The 15,796-nt window shown below is 42.7% G+C and overlaps 1 protein-coding gene across 5 annotated transcripts in view; it reads left to right on the plus strand.

Moving 5' to 3' along the window:
* LOC139570057 (protein quaking-B-like) overlaps positions 1 to 15,796 on the plus strand; it is a 45,805-nt gene that overhangs the window by 14,925 nt on the left and 15,084 nt on the right. For all 5 annotated transcript variants that reach the window (XR_011674009.1, XR_011674008.1, XM_071391536.1 and 2 more), the window contains exons 2-3: positions 8,692 to 8,843; positions 13,934 to 14,050. Coding sequence is in view for 3 of the 5 variants with exons in the window: in XM_071391536.1 (XP_071247637.1) it covers positions 8,692 to 8,843; positions 13,934 to 14,050 (269 nt within the window). In the remaining 2 variants the exon portion in view is untranslated. The remainder of the gene's footprint in view (positions 1 to 8,691; positions 8,844 to 13,933; positions 14,051 to 15,796) is intronic.

Here is a 15,796-nt window from a genome sequence, read left to right on the forward strand (position 1 = left end):
AGTGCCAACAAAAGAATTTCGTCAAAGGTAAGGCATGATTTATATTTTATTTCTGCGTTTTGTGTCGTGCTTGCAGTGTTGAAATATGCTACTCTGTTTGTTTACAGATGTGCTGTCATCAGATAATAGCATCTTATGCTTTCGCCGAAAAGCTTTTTTGAAATCTGACATGTTGGCTGGATTGAGAACGAGTGTAGCTTTAATTTGGTATCTTACATGTGTGATTTAATGAAAGTTTGATTTTTTTATCATGTTATTTGAATATGGCTCGCTGTATTTTCCCTGGCTATTGGCCGGTGGGACGTTTGCGTCCGCAAACTCCCACTGCCATCAAGTACAATTGATGGCAGTGGGAGTTTACTCGCTCGCCTAAGGATTCTCAAAGGCAGCCCGATCTGCGTCCTCTTTTCCTCCGTCAAACTGAGCAATCGGGGGAGAAGGGCCTTGGTCAGGGAGGTGACCAAGAATCCGATGGTCACTCTGACAGAGCTCCAGAGTTCCTCTGTGGAGATGGGAGAACCTTCCAGAAGGACAACCATCTCGGCAGCACTCCACCAATCAGGCCTTTATGGTAGAGTGACCAGACGGAAGCCACTCCTCAGTAAAAGGCACATGACATAATTGGAGTTTGCTAAAAGCCACTTAAGGGACTCTGACCATGAGAAACAAGATTGTCTGGGCTGATGAAACCAAGATTGAAGTCTTTGTTCTGAATGCCAAAAGTCACATCTGAAGGAAACCTGGCACAATCCCTACGGTGAAGCATGGTGGTGGCAGCATCATGCTGTAGGGATGTACACTGCTCAAAAAAATAAAGGGAAAACTAAAATAACACATCCTAGATCTGAATGAATGAAATATTCTTATTAAATACTTTTTTCTTTACATAGTTGAATGTGCTGACAACAAAATCACACACAAATTATCAATGGAAATCAAATTTATCAACCCATGGAGGTCTGGATTTGGAGTCACACTCAAAATTAAAGTGGAAAACCACACTACAGGCTGATCCAACTTTGATGTATTGTCCTTAAAACAAGTCAAAATGAGGCTCAGTAGTGTGTGTGGCCTCCACGTGCCTGTATGACCTCCCTACAACGCCTGGGCATGCTCCTGATGAGGTGGCGGATGGTCTCCTGAGGGATCTCCTCCCAGACCTGGACTAAAGCATCCGCCAACTCCTGGACAGTCTATGGTGCAACGTGGCGTTGGTGGATGGAGCGAGACATGATGTCCCAGATGTGCTCAATTGGATTCAGGTCTGGGGAACGGGCGGGCCAGTCCATAGCATCAATGCCTTCCTCTTGCAGGAATTGCTGACACACTCCAGCCACATGAGGTCTAGCATTGTCTTGCATTAGGAGGAACCCAGGGCCAACCGCACCAGCATATAGACACAAGGGGTCTGAGGATCTCATCTCGGTACCTAATGGCAGTCAGGCTACCTCTGGCGAGCACATGGAGGGCTGTGCGGCCCCCCAAAGAAATGCCACCCCACACCATGACTGACCCACCGCCAAACCGGTCATGCTGGAGGATGTTGCAGGCAGCAGAACGTTCTCCACGGCGTCTCCAGACTCTGTCACGTCTGTCACATGTGCTCATTGTGAACCTGCTTTCATCTGTGAAGAGCACAGGGCGCCAGTGGCGAATTTGCCAATCTTGGTGTTCTCTGGCAAATGCCAAACGTCCTGCACGGTGTTGGGCTGTAAGTACAACCCCCACCTGTGGACGTCGGGCCCTCATACCACCCTCATGGAGTCTGTTTCTGACCGTTTGAGCAGACACATGCACATTTGTGGCCTGCTGGAGGTCATTTTGCAGGGCTCTGGCAGTGCTCCCCCTGCTCCTCCTTGCACAAAGGCGGAGGTAGCGGTCCTGCTGCTGGGTTGTTGCCCTCCTACGGCCTCCTCCACGTCTCCTGATGTACTGGCCTGTCTCCTGGTAGCGCCTCCATGCTCTGGACACTACGCTGACAGACACAGCAAACCTTCTTGCCACAGCTCACATTGATGTGCCATCCTGGATGAGCTGCACTACCTGAGCCACTTGTGTGGGTTGTAGACTCCGTCTCATGCTACCACTAGAGTGAACCTGAGACCATTCATGTGTGGGGTTGCTTCTCAGCCAAGGGAGTGGGCTCACTCACAATTTTGCCTAAGAACACAGCCATGAATAAAGAATGGTACCAACACATCCTCCAAGAGCAACTTCTCCCAACCATCCAGGAACAGTTTGGTGACGAACAATGCCTTTTCCAGCATGATGGAGCACCTTGCCATAAGGCAAAGGTGATAACTAAGTTGCTCATGGAACAAAACATCGATATTTTGGGTCCATGGCCAAGAAACTCCCCAGGCCTTAATCCCATTGAGAACTTGTGTTCAATCCTCAAGAGGCGGGTGGACAAACAAAAACCCACAAATTCTGACAAACTCCAAGCATTGATTATGCAAGAATGGGCTGCCATCAGTCAGGATGTGGCCCAGAAGTTAATTGACAGCATGCCAGGGCGGATTGCAGAGGTCTTGAAAAAGAAGGGTCAACACTGCAAATATTGACTCTTGGCATCAACTTCATGTAATTGTCAATATAAGCCTTTGACACTTATAAAATGCTTGTAATTATACTTTTAGTATTCCATATTAACATCTGACAAAAATATCTAAAGACACTGAAGCAGCAAACTTTGTGGAAATTAATATTTGTGTCATTCTCAAAACTTTTGGCCACGACTGTACTGTACCAAAAATCTGTGGATTATGTCATTGTAAATACATTGGAGAAAGACTGCCACTTAAATACTGTGGTCAGTTTGCAATACCTTGTGAATTAAAGTATAGTGCCTGGTGGGTCTCTATTGGGTGCACTGAGAGACCTAGGTGAGATAAGTGGAGGCACCACACATACTTCAGGGAAGTGTCTGATGCCCTCCCAGCTCCCTCATTCCGATCCCTCGGATATCTCCACTCTCGCCAATAACCACTGTTGGATCTTAACTATGTTTAATGGCAAACAAAGAATAATAATGACCTGACGTCCTCTCCTAATTTGGCCAGAACACTTATTCATTTTACAGCAGTCTTGCCAGTCCCGGACCTGCTGTTTTCGACTCTCGCTCTTTCTACCGCACCTGCTGTCTCGACCTCTGAATGCTTATTTGTGAAAATAAATCAAATGGAAGGTGTTCCTAATGTTTGGTATACTTGTGTATACCCTATGCATCCACCCATTCTCTCCCGCCTTCCTACGCATATTCAAATTCACCATTCGTCACACCTCCCTCACACATCCATTCATATACACACACATACCCACCCAAATACACACACTCATACCCACACACACACACATCCATAGGACAGTTATTGACATATACAGTGCATTCAGAAAGTATTCATGCCCCTTTACTTTTTCCACATTTTGTTACGTTACAGCTTTATTCTAAAATTGATTGAATAGTTTTTCCCCCTCATCAATCTACACACATTACCCCATAATGGCAAAGCAAAAACAGGTTTTTATATTTTTTTTGCAAATGTATTACAAATAAAAAACATATCACATTTACGTAAATATTCAGACCCTTTACTCAGTACTTTGTCAATCTACTTTTTTAACAACAGATTGTAGCAGTTTGTTAGTTTTGGTGGGCACTGAGAATTTTTGTATTGTTTTCCTGGAGAGCATTTAACTGTTCATTACTCTCGTTTGCATTTCCAAGTTGCCCTTTGTCCTTTCCTTTGACGGAGGCCATGATCTGTTGGGTTCGTGTTGCTGCACTGTTTACAAACTGATTGGTTCACTGTTGTACAAAATGGATTGCTCACCCTCTCCCAGTTGCTTGGGAATATGTTGATTTATCAACTTGAGGCTTGATTGTTTCTACATATAACCACAGTTTTGTCGATATGCGCCTCACTATTTTCCTATTGAGATGCATTGCATTGCATTGAACATATTACACTCTCTTTAAGAATGACAGGTTTGTGATGACGAAATGCAATAGATCTGCCGTTCATTGATCATTGACACAGATTATATTGACCAGACGCTCTAGTGGCTGCTCTAACATTGAAAATAAATGTCTTAAAAAATGGGACTAGGGCTGTGTCAGCTGGTGATTGTCAAGCAAATAATTGCCGGTCTCATGGTAATTTACCATGAATTAACATAAATACGTTTGGCATCTCCTGGCTTCGTCGCGTAGACTACAAGCCACCGATGCAGACCAGTGGAACATCTGCATTAAAAAACAAACATTTAATATAGCCTACACCATCACAATAAATCCATTATTTATTTTAAACAGGTCTAAAGAAACATGATATGAAAAAAATCTAGTCTATTTCAGAAGAACAGAATATCATACTCTGAGTTGTCCGTCTGGCTATGCCATATGCTTGTGTGCTACACTAGTTCATTTAGCAGACAATTTGCTTAGAATTCCTTGACATTATTTTATATTTATTTCTGAGGGAATGTGTTTAACAAAAGGAGTGCGTTAACAAAGAAACAGGTCCTCCTATATGCTTAATTTAGAGTTATTTATGCAACTTCAGTTGTGATTCAAACGCTGGGCTATATGTTTTGATTATTAAGACATTTTTAAGACATTCTAATTATGATTTGTAAATAGTCACATGAAAGGCATGAACTCTGCTTTGATTATTGTGCAGGCTGCACACACTTCATCAGTCTCTCATTCACAATTTGACAAGCACTTGATAATATTCTCACCGATCCTCGAATTTCCTGGTGGCATCCCCCTTGTGTGGCTGTAATGCCCCCTAAAAAAATCCATGCCTTTTGCGGCCAAAGTGGCCCGTTGTGCCCTTGTGCTGAATATTATAATTCCCTTCTCCTGACTGCCAATCGCCGTGCTCCGAAGCACCTCTCACTCACATGGCTCTCTCAGATATCTCAATTCTTATTAGCCAATGCCTGTCACATGATCGGATCCTTCTCACAGGTATCTCAGCTCTAAAGTAGGCTACAAGTGAAAATAGACACATCAGAGACGCAACTGCGTGTGTCCTTCTAATCGAATTCCGAGGCACATATTGAAGATGTTAAAAGAACTGTCCACATTTACTTTTCATCAGCCAACACGATGAGTAAGCCTAACGAACAGAAAAAACACTAGCCTATGTAAATCTACTATCCCCCCCATAGTACAAAAGTTGACCTATTCTATTGGTCAACTTGTCCTTCTGTGCGAGAAATAAATATTTGGAATATTCTCCGGGACAACTGGCTGTCCCCAGTCCACCTGGTCATGCTGCTGCTCCAGTTTCAACTGTTATGCCTGCGGCTAGGGAACCCTGATCTTTTCACCGGACGTGTTACCTTGTCCCGGACTTGCTGTTTTCAACTCTCTCTCTCTCTACCGCACCAGCTGTCTCGACCTCATAATGATCGGCTATGAAAAGCCAACTGACATTTACTCCTGAGGTGCTGACCTGTTGCACCCTCTACAACCACTGATTATTATTTGACCTTGATGGTCATCTATGAACGTTTGAACAGCTTGAAGAACAATCTGGCCTTAAATGGACATGTGCTCTTATAATCTCCACCCGGCACATCCAGAAGAGGACTGGCTACCCTTCAGAGCCTGGTTCCTTTCTAGGTTTCTTTCTAGGTTCCTGCCTTTCTAGGGAGTTTTTCCTAGCCACAGTGCTTCTACATCTGCATTGCTTGCTGTTTGGGGTTTTAGCCTGGGTTTCTGTACAGCACATTGTGACATCTGCTGATGTAAAAAAAGGGCTTTATAAATACATTGATTGATTGGAATGCGATAGATTCCAAATTTAATACAACCACTCGCATCAAACAATCTTTTAAAAGCAATGAGGTTGATGCAAAAGATCAGAGCGTTTAGCTTAAAATGCTGGTAAACGATTAGGCTATTTCTTCATATTATAAGCGCAGCAATGCGCACACGGCAGTAGGCTATAAGAGCAAATGTTTCAAAATGCAATCAATTAGCGGGAAAACACCATTCTCAAAAGTGACCGCAAATGTGATTATGCATGTAATGCATTATTATAAAGGTGCATTTTTATGGTGAAAATTGTCTTCCCCAAACTTAACTTAACTTCTAAAAATAATTTGGCCACTTTAGTTGTGATGCAAACCTTATCAACATATAGGCCTATGGGCTAGGCTACATGAGGTGTGTGACTATCATTTTTTTAAGTCACAAAAATAAGCATGCGCTGTTTCCTGCCTTACTGCACACTGGGCATCATTCACAAGCGATAATACATCATTCACAAGTGATAATACATAATTCACAAGCGATAATATTGTCACCCACCAGACTATTCTTAATTTAATCTTGTCTTTACATATACTAAATAATATATGTGTGAAATAAGTTTTGATTTAGAATGGACCATTATCATGCACCTCTCAGAACAGGGGCCGGGGAATAAAATACATGTCATCTATGCACTTAAATAGCGAATGGAGGACGCTTTTCCCGTGGTTCATTTGCATGCCAGGCAGGTAAGCTATACTCCTGTTGTAAAGCGAAGGAATGTGCTTAATAGTAGGAAAGTTGATAAGTAAATATGTAGGCTTAGTCTATAGAAAGCTGTAGGGATCCTCCTCTTTTTAATAGAGGCCATCAAACTCTGTTTACTCACGCAATTGCATAGCCTATAGAAATGTTGCGCAACATGAGCTGATGGGCTCTCATGAAGTGTTTGACTTGATTTTCGATTACATTTGCATTGATGTCAGAGTGATTAGAGGGACAATAGAGTGCTGAGTACCAGGCAGTTCACAAGTTTGGCAGGCTACTGATGACCAGCAGCAGCATCAGAGTTTGGAGAAGCCTAGTTAACATGACTAAACGGTCACGTGGAATTTGACTGCGGTCATGACTCGTGACTGCCGGTGTGGTGCTAATATGGTCACCGTATCACCCCTAGGTGGGACCACTCTAGCCAATGAGAGGGCAGATAAGCTCAACAGTTTCCAATAGTTACCACAAACACAGTCTAAATTGGCTATATCGTAAAAATGCATGTTTTTTTTGTTGCTTTTTGGTCTTAATTTAAGTTTAGGGCTAGGCATAAGGTTAGCAGTGTGGTTAAGGTTAGGTTTAAAATCTAATTTTAAGGAGAGAAATTGCAGACATAGGTGGGGTTTATAACTTTGTGGCTGAGGTAACTAGTGACGACAAGGCACAAGTGTTTTTTCTCAGTTTCCAGTATGTCCAGTACTCGTAAAACCCTAATCATTACGGAACTTCTATTCAATCAAGTAAGCCACACGTAGCAAATAAGCCATTCATTTTTTTGTTAACCAAATTTGACACTCTCCCTGACCTCCATACAAAAACTCCTCTCTTGGTCCGCGGTAAAAAAACGCCATCTGCTGGAGAAGACTGATTTTGGGCCCAGTTATCCCTCTCGCTTCGCCTCTTTCGTTCTGTCGTTGATCTCCTGAAGAAGCTAACCCTTACTTTTTTTCTGTTCCCCAAAATGTTTGGATATAAACCTACCAGGTTGTTAGCTAGCCAATGAGGTAACATGACTGAACAAAGTGTAAACAAATGGTTAACGACACGCGAGTAGTTTTACATTTTATCCAGAGCGACTTACAGTAGTGAGTGCATACATTTATTTATACATTTTTCATACTGGTCCCCCATTTTTTCATACTGGTCCCCCATGGGAGTTGAACCCACAACCCTGGCGCTAGACCACCATGCTCTACCAACTGAGCTACACTAGAACTGCCCACGACATGGTTTATGAATGTAAAATGCGGTCCCGGCGAGGAAGATAAAAATGTTGCACTGGTAATATATTATTTTTTTACCTGGTTGGGCCACAAGCAAGCTGTTTTCACTGTAGTAATGGTGCAACCATGACACTATCAAATCTGCGCTCTTTTCTCTAGGGCACTCGGAAACAACAGTACGGCGGTAGCCTAATCATTAAAACAATTATTATCTGGAATATATTTTTCCTAGTTGCACTGTGCCCCCAACAACAACTGCTCCCCTGGCGCCGATGATGTTTACGTCGATTAAGGCAGCCCCTCGCACCTCTCCGATTCAGAGGCGTTGGGTTAAATGCGGAAGACACGTTTCGGTTGAATGCATTCAGTTGTGTAACTGACTAAGCATCCCCTTTCCCTCTCCCAAATTGGTCGCTCTTTAGAGCCCTGAGTGTATGTGTGTATGTGTGTGTGTGTGTGTGTGTGTGTGTGTGTGTGTAACCAGGTTTACGTGTGAGGTCAAGTGTGTTATTAGTGGCGTATAGCTGTTGTGAATATAGCTTTAGATAATTATAGTTTCAGTTATTATAACTATGTTCACACTTAGTTATCACTCAGCTTCCGTCAGGCCATAGTTATTTCACAAGGGTATGTGTGTGTGGTGTGTGTGTGTGTGTGTGTGTGTGTGTGTGTGTGTGTCTAGCCTAGCAGGTTATTATAGTGGTTGGCATGCTGTTAGTAATGCATCGTGCAACAATATTGAAAGTCTGAGTCAGACAGCTTTAAACAAACACACACTGTCTCGATCTTTATTTTGTAGTGCTTGACTTTTTTATTTATTATCTGTTTCTCTCTCTCCCTCTTGCTCTCCCTCACTCTCTTTCTCTCTCTTCCCTTCTCTCAATCTCTTTCTCTCTCTCCCAATCTCTCTTCTCTTTCTCCCTCCATCAGAGATAGGTAGAGTGCGCAAGGACATGTATAACGACTCAATGAATGGCGGTGTGGCTGCCGAGGGGCGGGACTCCGAGGAGCTGCCTGATGGGATTGGTCCAGTGGCTCAGCTGCAGGAGAAGCTCTACGTGCCCGTTAAAGAGTACCCCGACGTGAGTAGACAAACCTTTTTTCAACCTTTTATAGATGACTTTATGTCAGTGTCTAAATGAATAACAGAATATCTATCGCTTTCCATAACAGAAACATCCAGCCCATTGGAGGGTAAGGTAAAGCCGATATATATAGAACGGGCTTGGAACCTTTAACCCTTGCAATTTCACTGGTAAACTCACGAGTACACTCACAATGGCTGCCTGGTATTGTGATGCAATAATTTCCATGGTAAGGTAGAATTTTTGTTCAAATGATGCTAACTGATGTGGCTCATGCAATGAATATATTTTCTGTAATGTCAGTTGCGTTGATTCAACAAATCACCACACAGATTGATGGGTACACTTCCTGCTTTTACTTCCTTCCTGCTTTGCTCCTAGATTGAAGATGTCAAAGGTTAAGACAACTGCATTCTAATATCCTATAACTCTTTGCAACAATGGGATCAGCTATGCTAGTTAGCAACGGCGCTGGTAGTTAGCAACAGCTCTGGTCCCAGATGTTTGACGACGTTGTCTTGAGCTGTATATTTTCAACCTAACTTTGATCCTTACTAGCATAGCTGCTCCAATTGTTGAAAAGAGTTGTCTTAACCTTTGACATCTTCAACGCAGCTCTGGTCCTATGGGTATACTCGCAATGGCCACCAGTCCAACCATGCCATCATTGACCTCTATTTTTATGGTAGAGCCATCACCATGTTGCTTACTCATGTCTGGTCCATCCGGATTGGTTAACATAGATGGGGTAGCAGTAAAGGGTAAAGGGCTGCTTTCTAAGCTCCCAGCCCTTATTAAAGTGGGTTAGAATGTATGGCTGAGGACATCAGATAGGGGTGACGACCAACAAGCTCTCACAGTCTCACTGCAGAATTAGACGTTTATCCACGTTACTCCAATGTTAAAAGTCAAAGTTGCTCCAAACGTCAAATTTCAGAAGTGTTTTGACACCCTGGGTTGACCACTCCTGCTCAGTATCATTATTTTTCTCCAAAGTCAAATTTGCTCCAAACTTCAATGACAGAAGCTTCTCTTCCTTCACATGATAAAATTACAATATAACCACGGTTAGTGCTATCCGGAATCATTGGGAAGTCCCGACCTTAACTTTTACAATGACCCTTTTAAATTTCAACTTCAATGGGGTAACGTCTGAGATGGGACGTCCAAGGATCCCAAATAGCATGGACAGTGTAACCACTGGTAACACACATAGACACATGCAAACACACAGAAGCACGCACACAAACCGATGGAACAGATGAGATCAGGGCTAAAAATACATTAGAATATCCCCTGTGTGTGTGTGTGTGTGTGTGTGTGTGTGTGTGTGTGTGTGTGTGTGTGTGTGTGTGTGTGTGTGTGTGTGTGTGTGTGTGTTCACTTTAAAGGGGTTATTTCGGGAAGGAAGAGAATGCGTTCACATCCGTATAAAAGTGTGGGGGTCAGAGAAACAAATAAAGACAGACACAACGGGTGTGAGAGAGGAGAGCGAGAAGAGGGCAGCTGTCTTGTTAATCTCTCAGCTCCAGTGACAGATAAGGTGAAGAGAGTGGCCTCACCACCACCTGCCAAAACAAACAATGACCTATTCCTGACTCACACGCTCTAAAGTGCGACAAAATATTTTCATGCGCCAAGGGGAGTTTTATTTTGGGAGCACTGTGCGACTGTGAAAAATATCTCCCAGATAATTGTTGTAATGATAAGGCTTCGCTGTACAGTTTTTTTCCGTGTGCCATAGAGGAAAAAAAGCGAATGCAGACTCATTAGCGTCATGGTTGCGCCATTACTATAGTGGAAACGTTAATTCACACACTGCGTAGCGTGTACACACTTAATTGTAAGGATAATCGCTATGTAGCCCTTGTGAATTATTGTTTGTTACTTTTGACTCCCCTTATATGTTCTACTGGAGCCACCTTACCTGCCTGTGCTAAACAGTTATGTTAGCTTACGAACGCGAGGACAGTTGTAGCTAATACACCCGCAGTGTTGCCAACTCCTCAGTAAGGAAAGTAGCTATTGGCTGTCCTAAAAGTCGCTAAATGACGTCATCACCTAATTTGCATAATTGACCATGTGCATGTAATTGTGATGGACGCTGTAGGAGAAAGGAATAACGTCATGGGAGAGGCAAAAAGTGAGTAAAAAACACCCTAAATATGTTTAGAACTACAAATGAACTTTCTTCTGTCTATTTTTTTATTTTTTTTATGTCACAATTCCAACCCCCCTCCTTTATCCGGGCTTGGGACTGGTAAAAGTGACCCAAAAGAGACACTCTGGCGGAGTTACTTCGTTTTTTTTTCTCCTTCGTTTTTTTCCTTATTTTTTTCGTTTAGTTTTTTACATTTACATCCCACCCTGAATGTAAGCTAGGGCGGGATCAGCCAGCGGCGGCTTCCCGCATGCGCGATTCATTTGCAGTCTGGACGCGGAGGTGTGAACATCTCCTACTCTGACTGCAGCTGGGAGGGACTGCTGCGCGAGGACTTTGGGACCGGGGTGGGGCCCACGGCAGCACCCGCTGCTCGTTGAGAAGAGTGCGATATGTGCTGATACGTGCTTTCACGTCAGAGTCCAATAACACCAGAAAAAGTTCCTAGATTTGTCGCTAGTCGCTTTTTTGAAAATGTGTCGCTAGAGGGGTCTGAATACTCGCTAAATATAGCGACTACGTCGCTAAGTTGGCAACACTGTACACCCGAGCAGTTTCTGAAGAATTTAGCTAGTCTCGTTTCTTGAGTTTTCCAGAAATAGCTATTCCTAGGCTACATTCCTATGATCGAAATCAACCCAGGTAGGCTGCGATTGTTTTCAAAAATGTTTAGCTGATTTCACTGAGAAACCTTAGCTTACAGCCCAAATAAATGTTAAACTACATCTTTAGACTTCTTAGCATAGGGAAGATCATAACAATTCCTCAAATCCTTTTCTACAAACAACCCACACAATTTATCTGCTTATTTTATAAGCATTGTTCCGCGGAGACACAATAAAAATAGACTTGCTTTCTAATTTGACACGCTATGATGCATCTGTTTTCTCTCGTTCACTTTTCGTACTTTTTACTCCATACATTTTCCCTGACACGCAAAAGTACTTGTTACATTTTGAATGCTTAACCGGACAGGAAAATGGTCAAATTCACACACTTATAAAGAGAACATACCTACTGCCTCTGATCTGGTGGACTCATTAAACACAAATGCTTGGTTTGTAAATGATGTCTGAGTGTTGGAGTGTGCACCTGGCTATCCGTAAAAATATATAATAATGGCGCTGTCTAGTTTGCGTAGATTTTGAAATAATTTGTTACTTTTGAACCTTAAGTATATTTTAGCAATTACATTTACTTTTGATACTTAAGTATATTTAAAACCAAATACTTTGACTTTTACTCAAGCAGTATTTTACTGGGTAACTTTTAGTTGAGTAATTTTCTATTAAAGTATGACAAATTGGGTACCTTTTCCACAAATAGTGATTTTTCACAATATAGAAACCTAATATTACACAAATGACTTGTCAATGACATGTATTCGTAGCAACATTTGAGCTTTTATAATAAACTAATGTGTTTGCAGTTTTTCATATTCGTTTTCTAGAGCACAACATGTGCTGCAAAGTAGTTTGAATATAGGCCCAATAAAGGATGTATCTCAATAACGGTAAATCATATTTTCTGGCACTCTTAAATTTCATGCGGTAAGTTGGGAGCACCAGTGCTACCAATGAAAAATGTCATGGAGTATTTCATGGCCAGGCCAACCGAGACCAAGTTACCGTCCAGGACCAGGATTATTTCATGGCCAGGCCAACCGAGACCAAGTTACCGTCCAGGACCAGGATTATTTCATGGCCAGGTGTAACGATCGTCCTGGAAAGAAGGTGACCAAAACGCAGCGTGGTAAGTGTTCATTGTAATTTAATAAAATAACCTGAACACTGAAACAACAAAAACAACAAAGAGAGTGAACGAAACGAAACAGTTCTGTCTGGTGCAATAACAGAAAACAGAAAACAACTACCCACAACAAACAGGTGGGAAAAGGCTACCTAAGTATGGTTCTCAATCAGAGACAACGATAGACAGCTGCCTCTGATTGAGAACCACACCTGGCCAAACACATAGAAATAGAAAATCATAGAACATAGAACATAGACTGCCCACCCAAATCACACCCTGACCAAACCAAAATAGAGACATAAAACGCTCTCTATGGTCAGGGCGTGACAGTAGGTGCAGGATTCTGTAACGCTCTGGGCGTAGTGGGTGCGAAGTCAGGCGCAGGAAGCAGAGAGTACAGGGTAGTGCTATTTATTGCACACAAGCGAGCATAAGCCACCCCACGAAACACAGGGCGCACACAAAACAAATGCCCCAAACAGGGGGACTCAAACAGTCCGGAGGAAGACCCACGCACGAAACACATCAAACTAGAACGTGTTCAGAGCAACACAAAACAGAAAACAACTACCCACAAAACACAGGTGGGAAAAGGCTACCTAAGTATGGTTCTCAATCAGAGACAACGATAGACAGCTGCCTCTGATTGAGAACCACACCCGGCCAAACACATAGAAATAGTAAATCATAGAACATAGACTGCCCACCCAAATCACACCCTGACCAAACCAAAATAGAGACATAAAACGCTCTCTACGGTCAGGGCGTGACACCAGGCCAACTTAGACCAAGTTACCAACCAGGCCATATAAAATAAAATACTATTTTATTGGTCACATACACATGGTTAGCAGATGTTAATGCGAGTGTAGCGAAATGCTTGTGCTGCTAGTTCCGACCGTGCTGTAATATCTAACAAGTAATCTAACAATTTCACAACAATTACCTTATACACACAAGTGTATAGGAATTAATAAGAATACGTACATATAAATATATGGATGAGCGATGTCCGTCATAGGCTCAGGAGTATTTCATGGCCAGGCCAATTTAGACCAAGTTACCAACCAGCTCCAGGAGTGTTTCATGGAAAGACCAACTTAGACCAACTCCTGGCCCTTCTTCTTCTTCTTAAAATGTCTCTCTCTCTCTCTCCCTATGTGTGTGTGTTTAGTTTAACTTTGTAGGTAGGATACTGGGTCCAAGGGGTCTAACAGCCAAACAGCTGGAGGCAGAGACGGGCTGTAAGATCATGGTACGAGGAAAAGGATCCATGAGAGACAAGAAGAAGGTATGTGTACACACACACACACACGCTCACACACACACACACACACACACACACACACACACACACACACACACACACACACACACACACACACACACACACACACACACGCACACACACACACGCTCACACACACGCTCACACACACACGCTCACACACACACGCTCACACACACACACACACACACACACACACACACACACACACACACACGCTCACACACAGATGCAAGCCCGAACACACAAACAAAAGCATGCACACACACACACACAGCATGTGTATTTATTTTTGGTAGTAGAGTCTAAAGAGTGGAGTAGAGGTGAATAGAGCTGGGTCCGTATGTTTCTCTGCTGGTTTAGGTTCTCTGGTCAGCCTTCCAGTGGAGCGGCTAACGGCAGGTGGAGCACAGCCAGCATTCCATCCACCTCTCATGAGAATACACCCATTCCATACCTCAGAGAAAGAAAGAGGGAGGGATGGAGAGATGTGGAAATTAGTTGAAAGAGTGGTTAGACATTAGAGATGAAACGGTATGGAAATTTCATATCACAATTATAGTGACCAAAATGATCACAGTTAATCAGTATTATCATATAATCAGTATTATCAGTATAATCAGTATAATCAGTATTATCATGGTATTATCAGTATAATCAGTATAATCAGTATAATCAGTATTATCAGTATTATCAGTATTATCAGTATTATCAGTGTTATCATGGTATTGTTCAAATGTGCCGGAAATGTTCAAAAAGCACAGATACAGACTGAAATCATTTCACCAAGTTTTATATTGAAAACCAACAAATAACAATAACATTAGCAACACTATGCACTTTGTGTGCATAAACAAAGTAATAACATTAATGTTAAAGATGGCACCATGTGGACATGAGAGGTAAAAGTTTCCCTAGTGCAGGTTTTAATGAACACAACCTTAAGTAAATCAAATGTGCATATAAAAGCAACACAAGTAAAGCAATGTCCAATTAAGAACGATACAACCATATGTAAACACATCCAATGTGCCTGTAAGAACGATACAACCATATGGAAACACATCCAATGTGCCTGTAAGAACAATACAACCATATGTAAACACATCCAATGTGCAGGTGTTGACATTAAAATAACACCACACAATATGTAAACAAATCAAATGAACAGCACTGATTGTATGTCCGTTCTCTCCTTCATACAGAAATAAGGTTCTGCTGGCCTAACATCCTGTATGCATCTTTGTTCACTTGAGATTGAATTGTAAAAATGGCATTATACAGTATTTACTTTGTCCGATTTTAAGTAGTGATCTACGAGGGGAGACAATGTGCCCGCTGGCACTGAACACACTTTCTGATGGCATGCTGAGATGCACAAAAGCTTCTTGACAACCCTGGCAAGGTGAGGCAGCTCTCATGCAGGGCCCCTCCACCACACCAGTGGATCCTCTTCTGCTGGAATGGGTGGCAGAGACAAGTAGACCTTCTTCCACTCTGTCTTCTAGGGGGGTCGGAATCTGACCCTCTTCACCTCTCTGCTGCCTTGTTGAGGTAATCTTTCTCAGCAACCCAGCCAGGCCTTTCCCCTCCGATGCCTCTGTGGGGCTGGTGGAGGTGCTGCTGGTGCTTTGTGGTTCTTTCCTGACTTGTGCAGCTGCAAGCTTCAAGGCCTCCTGGACACAGCTGTCAGTGTCAACTTTGGCAGCCCCAGGCTCATCTAAAAAGGTTCCTTTTGAAGCGGTGGTC

The sequence above is a fragment of the Salvelinus alpinus genome, chromosome 3 (assembly GCF_045679555.1).
Source record: "Salvelinus alpinus chromosome 3, SLU_Salpinus.1, whole genome shotgun sequence".
In the NCBI taxonomy this organism is placed as follows: Eukaryota; Metazoa; Chordata; class Actinopteri; order Salmoniformes; family Salmonidae; genus Salvelinus; species Salvelinus alpinus.